Source organism: Prunus dulcis, chromosome 5 (genome assembly GCF_902201215.1).
Source record: "Prunus dulcis chromosome 5, ALMONDv2, whole genome shotgun sequence".
In the NCBI taxonomy this organism is placed as follows: Eukaryota; Viridiplantae; Streptophyta; class Magnoliopsida; order Rosales; family Rosaceae; genus Prunus; species Prunus dulcis.
Window position 1 is genome coordinate 1,744,984 of NC_047654.1, and position 10,601 is coordinate 1,755,584.

Sequence of the window (10,601 nt, forward strand, 5' to 3'; positions counted from 1 at the left end):
CAAGGCAATCCAAATCCAAAACTTACCAACAAAAAATTTGTACCTGTGACAAGATCATTGATAACCAACCTCGTAATCACAGACATCAACCAATTTGGGAGGCACAAAATTGTGATTGTCTAGTACAGGGAGAAATTGACATAACACGAAATCAGATAAGATGCTAGAAAATGTTTCAAGCGATGCGAGGAAAGGATTACAATGCTAGCATCTGTTCTTATAATATTTACAGCTTGAATACAATTGATCCATGGGTCGAGCATGTTTCAAAGAGAGCAAAGGTCAAGTTGCCATCTGGCTGCCATCTCGACCTAAACAGCAGCTTCGGAAAAAGTAAAAACCTGCCTCTTTAAAAGAATTGGGCTCACATCAGAATTTCCACTTGCACTGTCAATCTTGTGTAAATTGTTGGTCGAATTTGGGCATGAACTAAAAGTCAATTCTAAAATTGACCGCCTGTTTCTGCAATATATTAATTTTACCCACCAAAACATAAACATGTGTATATATCATGTTGCTCTATTTAACACCATCTTTCCTTGCAGATGAATTAGTTACAGTTCGTTCTTTCATGGCTTCCTTTTCAAGCTTCCTTTTTTCGACGTCCGCGAGTCTTTCATTTTCCTCTCGTGACTTGTTGAACATCTTGACAAAAACGAACAAGACCTGTGTCACTGCGAGGCCAAGACATGTCAAAGATCAAAGGTTTTAATAATTTGACATGAAAATCAAAGAGATCATAAAATAAATTTTGGATGAAATTCATATAATCTCTGGAAAACTAGAACTCAAATAATTGCATCACATGATCGACCATATTATAACAACTATATCCATTTTTTTTTTCCATGAATATTTAAATCAGTACTTGGAAAACTATGAATGGATTTCAATCATTTTCCACCACCAATAATAAAGTGAAGAATGTGTTGTGTATTCATGAGTTGAAGATCATAGCAGACCTTGTTCAAAAGGACACCGAGCTGGATCTTCCCCAAAATATTGAGACAAAGAATCTGCATTTCTTCCCTGGAAAAAATGAGTTAAGACATTATACCATCAGTAAGCTGCATAAAACAAAGCCATCAATCAACAAGATAAGAACTCTGGAACTCTGGACTGCACTCACCACTTCAGAGTACAGGGATATTAGTGACCTTACTTCAGCTTCAGCAGTATCAAGAAAATGTTTCAGGACCTGCAGAGGAGGAAGTTCTGCTTCTTAAGTTGAAATGTAAAGGTAACAACTAAACTTATCTCCTATGTTTAAATGTCTTGAAAATATCCTAAGCCTTGACCATAAGAAATAGAAAATATCATAGGCAATTTACTTCAAAGAAACAATGAATGAGAAAGCTTAAAAGTTTAAAAATAAAAATATCATGTTTTTTCTCAGTACTTTCTAGAACATACATTTGTATGCACCAGAAAAAGGTCTAAAAGAAATTCCAAAAGATCCCTCCTAGGAATAACATTAGGATAATATACTTGGCAGCGGGTCCCAACTAGTATGGACCTCTACATCACTACTGTCTGGTCCAAACCAATCAGATTATGATCATTATATCCATCGGGTTGCTGCTGAAACTACTTCAGATTGTTATGTGTTATGGAGGTGACGGAGGTGTTATTTCAATTTCTATTGGGAGGAAGAAAAGGGGATATATAAAAGGGGTCTGCCCAAAAGGTATACTGATCACACTTTTCTTGTTAAGTTATACTTCAAAACAATAAATTATCTTAACAGAAGGAGGGGAGCAAGAATTAAACTCTTTCTGTGCGTGTTAGGGTAAAGTGCTGTACCACTGGAACTAACTCGTTGATTGTAACACATTTAGTTTGACAACATTCTTCTTTCACTTCAAACACAAGAATATGATATAACTGAAACATTTAAGAAGTGTGACTAGTTTTCAAGATGAAGTTGTAGATAACAAGTATTTAATTAATGTCAAGGATGAAAATGTCAGCCATGCAGATAATATCAGCCCTCCAATTTATACATATTTCAGGGATATCGATATTATTTTTTATATAAGTGAAAATGGACAAAAGGGTTAATTTGATTAATTGGCTGGGTTAGCACATGGGTAATTAATTAAGGCTTGGTGTGGTTTATATTTGACTGAATTAGAGATTCTAAACAATGATTACAGTTTATTTTGTTTATTTTGTTTGAATTTGCATCTTCTTCCTCTTTTTCCTTATATTTTGGATGAATACCTTCACAAATCAAGAATTTTTTTCTCTGGGTTTGTGGGAATATCAAGATATGTTGGGATTATCGTGAAATGTCAACGATGTTGGGGAAATCTTGTCAACATGGGAGAAGAGATGCTTTTAGCCCCTAGTTTCACTGTTGACACTTGAAAAAAGGGACACTTCGGCCGAAATGTCTAGTTGTTGGCCGACATTTTCATCCATGATCAATATTATCTTTATAAAATAGAAATTATAAACTGGTATATGCTGTTTATTTGAGAAAACCAAAACGTCATCAGTATTTCTCACCTTTTGGAAGCCAGCAGAGAGAAAACCAAAATATCATCAGTATTTCTCACCTTTTGGAAGCCAGCAGAGATTGCTCCATCATTTTCTGAAGCAGCAAGTTCTTGCTCAACCTTTTCAAGACCTTTACTCACAGCTTGCATTTCTTCAGCCAAAGCTTTCAACTGAATCTGATTATTTGATGTTATGATCAAACATATGCAAGCAAGGAATTGGACAGGTCAGCTATAAAATGGTTACTAATACAGGTTACAAACATTGGAAAGAACGAATTCTAGCAACATAAACAGAATACCTTAGAGGCAGCTTCTAAATGAACAAGATCCTTATTAAAATCCAGCAACTCTGGCATTTTCTCAGCAATGAGCTAATGAAGAAAAAAATTGATAAAAGCATGACATGAAATATCCTTAATAACGCCAAAAAATTGCAAAATACGAATGTTAAAGCAAGACATCTGTGCAGATGGATATTAACACCAACTTTGACAAGGCACTAGATGGCAGAAAAATCTTAAGAATCGATACGGTTAAGATTTTCAACTGCCATACCTTACACAAATAATGCATTAAAGTCATTTTGTTGTTTCTTGCACGGGTGTCAGACAATTTAAGAAGGCTGTCCAATTTGAATCCTATGGCAGATCCTGCAAAATCAAAACTAAACATTTAGGCTAAGGAACATAATGGTAATAATGCAAATACCAAGAAAAATAATAGCAACAGAATCATCGGAAGAAATAAAACAACCATCAGACAGTGGTACCTCGAGCAGTGCCTTGATTCAAGGCATTTCCCAAAGTAAGAATTGTCTGCATTATCTGTCGTAGTTTCGCGGATTCTTTAACCTGCACATACTTGTGAAATCAAATGGAAGCCAACAATATGCTCATATGTACTAGTTTAATAACCACTGATTCTCATGATACCTCTCTAGCAGCACCATTGATTGTATTCAGATGAAGTCTTAAGTCATTCACCTGATCCAATTCAAGCACCAAAATGCTGTAAAGTATATACCACGCAAAATCATATAAAGAAAATAAAGCTCTACAATTTACCTGACTAGAAAAGGTAATTTTGAAAGCAAATACTCGCAACTTGGATTCTACTCGTGGAACCTTCATCAGCTCTACGAAAAACTGAAGTACTTACTAAAGACACTGTTAGTAGGAAATCAAATAGAAGTTAGAACAAACTTGCATTTAAGATGTTGGCATTAGAAAGAACCTGTTCACATTTTCCTAGCATTTCCTTGTCGCCTGTATAGTTCTGGAAGGAGGAAAATGGAATCAGCACTATTAAAGAAGTAACAACCTTCTAAACTAGACAATCTCTAGTAATTCAAAGAAATCTAAATCTCACCACATTATTAAATTTTTTTTTTTTAAAAGAAAAAATTTATTGATCAATCTCAAAAGCATTACAAGTTGTGGACAAAGGGTTCAACCTCAACACTACAGCAAGAAGACAAAAACGCTATCAGAAACATTAGGTTTGTTTAATTCACAGTGCAGCTTTCTTTGTTGTTTCGTTGTGCTGATGTAAACTCATATTGTGTCAATTTTAGGGCTGTTTAGAGTCTTATACCATTTTAGTGTGAAAAAGAGAAGAATCATCTCACTTTGTTCCAAGTTTGAGTACAAGAATACTGGCAGGGTACTATCAACTGAAGAAACTTTTTTAATTGGGAATAAACTACAAAAACTATATGCAAACAAGATTCTAAACCCACTATCCAGAACACTAAGATATTACTTTTCTTTTTTAAATACAGGTGAAAATTCATGAAATCTATGTACACAGCATCGATAAAGATCAAATTACTAGAGCAAGGGTAACATTGGTATCAATCAAAAAGACATGTACATGCCCAACATATAGAAGTATGAATTGCTGAGGAAGAGGAGTGGGAAGGAAGAGCAACTTACCTTCAAAGTTTCCATTTCTTCTTTACTAGGACAAAATTTAATGAGATTCTCAACCTGGTCAATGTCAAGAACAGAAGAATCCAGGGCCAGAACTGCATTCTAGAAGCATAAACGCCTAACTTTAGCACCATTAAAGGATAATAGCCTAATAGGCATTATTAATGACCATATACAACAATTGGGACATGACACTATCCGCAATAAACATAAAACATCCATGCAACAATCACAAATGATGCCTAAGTTGAATTTCCTTCCTTTATTTTTGTTATAAGATAAGATGACCATGAATTAGAAGAATGGAATGATTTTCACACATGAATGAGAGAAATGTCATCAGATATGAGGACATAAATGTCACTAACTATGAAAATATCAATGCTCAACATTCATGTCCTCAAGAGTAGACACAAAGACTTAATCTGAACATTCATCCATCCACATTTCCCCAAGCCATGCAAATAGAAGGCTATGAAACCAGAGGAAAACATTTTTTTTTCTGATGATATCTGTGAAATGTACATGAGTAGAAAGAAGAACTTACAATCATATCTGGCAAAGGGATCTTTACTTTTGAAAGCATGATTTCACAGTTATATGCTCGTCGCAAGTCAACCTGATAAAGAGTCAAAATAACAAATTAAGTCTACATACATATCCTAAGATCACACTAGAGGGAATCAAGGCTGGAGATATCATAAAGCATAGGTACCCTAAGGAACATGATTTCCAACTTTCTTGAAATTTTGCAAAAGTTTCTGCTTTCCATACTTATAATTTGTTCAATTAGGGATTATAATTGAAATCTGGAGCCAATTAGGCTATTTGGAGAATTCAGACTCTATCCTTTCCTAGGATTTTCCTTGATATCAACTAGACAGAACAAGAACATGTAATACGTGGTCTTGCCAAGGATTAAAATTTCATTGCCAGTGGATATATCGGTACTCCGAATTTAAGGAAATAACAATGGAAATATCAATGTCACTGGAAATATTGATGAAAAATAAAAATTGTACAACATGAAGATTGTGAATGAGATTTTAAGAAATGCTAGCAAGCCATATGTATCCCTGCTAAATATATGGCATGTATAGTTGAAAAAACTTACGCAGGTGACCTATACTTTCATGATTTACGTTCATATTTTATATTAGATCTATCTCAACTCATTTTCTTTTTAGCTTTTATATAGAGCTACTACGTATTGAATTGACAAATGAATTTTATTGGTAACAAGGATCATATGTGTGAAGATTATTTCAAGTAACATGAGTCATTTACTTATATTTACTCCTCTGAAGAAGTTAAATAATAATGTTCATTGGCTACATTTATCAGTTGTAAGTTACAAAGCCTAGCCCGGAGCTTTTATCAGAATTCAAAGCCCATTTAGTCTACTGCTTTTTGCAATCAAGGCTAAAGGCTAGTTGACAAAGCAAACTGATTAAAATGAAAATCCACATGGTTGGGTAAACATGGTCACTGGGTAATTTCAATTCCACCAAATTTCAGTAAAAAAAGACTGATATGCATAAATATACCAAGACTATGTCAACATTACTGAAACTGCTGAGATTTCTTCAAAATTTCTGCAACTGTTTTAAGATGCACCTCCACCCTTATCAAATGTTGCACCCTGATTTGACCGAAACATCAACAATGTTGCCAATAACCTTGGTCTTAGCTTAGGTTGTCAATTCTGTTTCTTAGGCACAAGTTTTAACAAACAAACAAATGCCTGCTGTACCCCATCCTCCCACTACTTGGGTGCTTATGTATGATTGAAAATTGACATATAAAACATGTGTGATCAAATTAAAATCGGAATAAGTTAAATTCCCAATCCTCATCCCACTCGGGGCTTCATGATTTTTTTTTTTTATAAAGGCAAAGCAACAGAGCCATGTTTGATCGTGCATCAATTGAACAATTTATGAAGTAAACACTTATCACTGAAACAAATAATGATTAATGAACCTACGAGTGGCAAAGCATCGAGCACGATAAAAGCCTAAAGCAAACCAAAAATTACTGCATGGCAGAAGAAAGAAAGCTCACCAATTGCACTTTCTCAGGTTTGGTGATGGTAGAACCGCGTCGACCTCCACCCCTACTGCCATTCCCATCTGAAGCAGAAGCTGCTGAAAACAGATTTTGAAGTTCTGTCATATCTATATCTGGAGCCCTGAGAAAAAATCCCACAATGTTACATCAGAAGAGAAACGGAGAGGAACTGAGGAAAGAGAACCAAGAGCAAAAAAGCAAAAACAAACTCAAGACAAATTAGACATGGAAAGAATGAAGAAAAAATAATGTGACAATGTATAATGGATTCTCTTAAGCTCATTTCAGTGACAATTATAATCCTGCTGTACACTAACAAGGGAACCAAATATTTGACAAAGTGACTTTTCATAGTGCTTGTGTTCTTTTTTGATTATTAAGGATCAAGTGTCTAGAAGAATTCCATAAGAATGCACCTTGACAGATTCTCCTGTTGCTGAGAATCTGCCCATAAACTCCCTTGCATTGCTCGAGTAACTTTGACCCAGTGTAAGGGCTTTAACGAATTTTTCTTCGGGGCATTAGTAGCACCAATGCCACGACCGTTTCCAAGACTTGTCGACCCAGAAGAAGCTCTGCCCCTTCCAATGGCTGGTGGCGGTGGCGGTGGTGCATTAGAGCCCTTTGCTCCATGTGGTGGAGGAGGTGGTGTTGCACCATGACTTGAGGGTGGAGGAGGAGCAATTGGGGGCATTGGTGCTGGTGGTGGAGGTGGCGGGGTTGGCCTTCCCGGTCCTGAAGGAGGTGGAGGTGGGGGTGATGGCCTAGTATTATTACCAAGGCTACCACTCATAGGGGGAGGAGGTGGAGGAGGTGGTGGTCCACGACCAGAACTAGAACTGGATGGTGGAGGAGGTGGAGGAGGCGGTGGTCCACGACCAGAACTAGAACTGGATGGTGGAGGAGGTGGAGGCGGCGGTGGTCCACGACCAGAACTAGAACTGGATGGTGGAGGAGGTGGAGGAGGAGGTGGTCCACGACCAGAACTAGAACTGGATGGTGGAGGAGGTGGAGGAGGAGGTGGTCCACGACCAGAATTAGAAATGGATGGTGGAGGAGGAGGAGGTGGTTGTAGCTTGTTAGTTGCAGGAACAGGGGGCGATGCTGCTATTGATTGTACCTTGTTGGGTGCACTTCCCAAAAACGGAGGAGGTGGAGGTGGGGGTGGCGGCAAAGACTCTTGACTAGATTTACGAGGAGGTGGTGGTGGTGGGGGAGGACGTAGTGGTGGATCTTTGCTAGAGACACAACCAGGTAGAGCAATAGGTGGTGGTATTGGCGGACCTCTGCTGGTACTGGAAGGTAGGGCGTCTAAAGAATCTCTACAAGCACCAATGGAAGGAGGTGGTGGTGGTGGTGGTGGTGGCGGCGGTGGTGGTGGTGGTGGCGGCGGTGGTGGTGGTGGAGGGTGAAGCACAGGACATAATGGTTCCATTGATAGTTGTGGTAATGGCAATGATTGAGGGGATGAACAAGGTGGAGATCCATTACTTGTATCTAATGACTGTTGATGAAGAGAGTGCAGAACAGGTCCAATTAACTCTTGATCAGGAGACTCTGAAGCAAGGTTCGCTTCTGTTGGACCATCATTTTCAAATGATACAGGCACTGAATCAAATGTGTCCAGCATCAATGCTTTAGTTGAATCTGCTGAAGCCTTGGAAACAGTATCAAACGCTTCATCAGCACTGTCAGCAGTGCTAGATGCATTATTTTCTTCTTCAGAGTCAGCAGGTGACGAATATAAATTCACTTTGTTTTGCAACCTTGAAATTTCTTTTGCATCACTTAGTACAGAGAGCTGTTTAAGCAACCACAAGGCTGCATCATCATTGCTATCAACCCACTCAACCCCATTGAAAAGTTCTTGAACCCTCGAAAAAGCTTCAAGGGGCAATCCACCTTTCTCCTCGCCATTTAAAATTGTAGTTGGAGCTTTAGGAGGAGAGATGCTCTCAAACTCCCCAAACAATACCTGAATAAATGAGTTCATTCAGTCAGATGGACGGCTAACTTATATGAAAATAAGAATACACAAATATATGTTATGTTTTTTAATATGGTGTATGCATAGAGTAAGTTCTCTTGCACTGTCTGGCAACATAAGACGCTTATGTTGCCACACTGTTAATCTGGACCATTGATCAGGATGATTCTTACTAAAATGTGTGCTCCAGATCCTCAGTCTGGCATAATAACATTTCCTTGCAAGTATATACATGTCTATATTCATACAACAAAAGGCACCATGTTTAATCATTTTTCTATGAAGATCAAAACAAAGGGCTCACTAATAGTCACCTCAGCTCGGAAGCCTTTTGGATAGCGTTCCTTTGAATCCCATAGAATGTCTAAGTTATCCGAATTCAGCATCAGTATATTGGAACGAATAAATGCAGTGTTGAACATAATACGGAACATCATAACTTCCCTCTCCGGATCCAAATCTACGTGGACACACTCCAATACAACATCTCCTTGCACTAAACACTGAATGTCAATTTTGATGACATCACAGTCTTCCTGCAAAGAAAGAACATTATAACTGGAGTAGTGATATAAGGAACATTGACTAATGCAAAAACATAGAATAACAAACATCAAGTGGGAAAATTCTTAGAACAGTATAAATCTTACTTGACGGTAGTTCCGAAGTGTCTTCTTCCTGGGCATGGAGAATATCATCTGGGTCGAAAGCCCACCCTTACTAAGTAGATTCCTACCAAAAATTCGGATAATTGGAGTGCAGCCTTTATGGGTATCGAAGTTTGGAATGGCTCGAAGAATGACACAGTCTAAAGAAAGCGCTCTCTCAGGAGGTGGCCACTCTGGAGCTATATTTCTTCTTGCCACATACTGAAGATATCGAAGCTGAGACGGAAGAGGATTCAAAGGCGACAAGAGCTGCAAGAAACCTTTAGGAGCTTCTCGATGTACAATTTCAAGAGTCTTTCGTTCACCACTATGCAATTTCCTAAAAATGAGAAAGCTAGCTAAAAGAAATGCCAAGAGTGGCCAACCTCCCCTTTCACAATGGAGAAGAATAACATTCTGTTGCTTGTCAAGCAAGAGCCAACTCTCACAAACACGGAGAAAATGTTGAATGAGAGATAATGGGAGGATTGGACAACCCTCGTACTGCCGCGGATAATCCATAACTGTAACATCGTATTCGCATAGTATCTCAGCAAACTGGCTACGTTTCTCACCCTCACGAAAATTGAATGCAAGGAAGGATGAGTCCGGGAATTCTTCATGTAACTCAGTAATAATTTCATCTAGGTATATTTGGTACATTTCCTCAGGCAAGACCTCGGTGGAAAAACACGAATCAAACACTGGCCCATATTTAATATCATGAAACAAAAATAAGAAAAAAACAAGTTATGAAAACATATGATTTAATGCAAACAAATAATAGCAACACTAGATTAAAGGATGAAGAAAAGAATGTTACCATATACTCTCTCTACAAATTCAAGCAACCCATCTGGGGGTCTTTTGTAAAAGAATCTACTTAGAAGCGTCATTTTCCTCTCTTTCTTGAATTTTACCAACTGAACTGAATTGAGCGTAGGATTTTGCCAATGAGCTAAACCTGAAAATACAAAATTCAACAGAAAAAGGTGATCACTGACACTTTCAAAACTCACACTATTTCGGCCTCGGCAGCATTAACTCAAGCAACTCCCTTAATCAAGCTAATCTTATTCCAATTGTAAAACCCCATTCCTAAATTTCATCATTTCCTTTCAGTTTCTCAGCATTTCCTGTCTGTTTTCTCGGCAACCAAACAGAGTGTGAGCTTTAACCCGGATCAAAACAAAACGGCAGGCGTGAAAACTAACGAGTTACATGAAGGCTTGACACGAACCTGAGAGATTAAACGGAAAGTGGAAATTCTGGCAGGTATCGACGGGCTATGGAAAGTCCCTTCGTGCCTCGTAGTTTGAGTCTTGGAGAACCATTACACCTTCAATTTCGATTTTGAACTCTTTTTTCTCGCCTTGAATTTCAAATTTTTAAATTTAAAAAAATCTCCAAAGCCACGTTCTAGTTTTTAGCTATTTTATAATATAAAAAATGTTTGAATTTC

General features: G+C 37.8%; 1 protein-coding gene across 2 annotated transcripts; it reads right to left on the reverse strand.

Annotated features, from left to right (window-relative positions):
• Positions 1-57: 57 nt before the first annotated feature.
• Positions 58-10,601, reverse strand: LOC117627406 (formin-like protein 14). 2 transcript variants are annotated; one of them, XM_034359493.1, is made up of 18 exons: positions 10,380-10,599; positions 9,963-10,103; positions 9,143-9,843; positions 8,807-9,028; positions 6,922-8,480; positions 6,500-6,626; positions 4,983-5,054; positions 4,439-4,537; positions 3,738-3,779; positions 3,569-3,649; positions 3,437-3,487; positions 3,274-3,355; positions 3,060-3,154; positions 2,804-2,875; positions 2,562-2,678; positions 1,130-1,198; positions 963-1,029; positions 58-674 (listed from the first exon to the last, which is right to left on the reverse strand). In XM_034359493.1, exons 2-18 carry the CDS (start codon positions 10,033-10,035, stop codon positions 520-522), a joined length of 3,684 nt encoding a protein of 1,227 aa, XP_034215384.1. In that variant the 5' UTR covers positions 10,036-10,103; positions 10,380-10,599; the 3' UTR covers positions 58-519. The 2 variants fall into 2 exon arrangements, with proteins under 2 accessions (XP_034215384.1, XP_034215385.1); XM_034359494.1 differs by lacking the exon at positions 3,437-3,487 and having other exon boundaries at positions 10,380-10,601.

Coding starts and splice junctions, on each gene's coding strand:
- LOC117627406 (XM_034359493.1), bottom strand. CDS start 10,035: ATGACGCTTCTAAGTAGATTCTTTTACAAAAGACCCCCAGATGGGTTG. Junction 8,481..8,806: donor CAAAAGGCTTCCGAGCTGAG/GTGACTATTAGT, acceptor TCATTTATTCAG/GTATTGTTTGGGGAGTTTGA. Junction 675..962: donor TCGGTGTCCTTTTGAACAAG/GTCTGCTATGAT, acceptor TTGGCCTCGCAG/TGACACAGGTCTTGTTCGTT.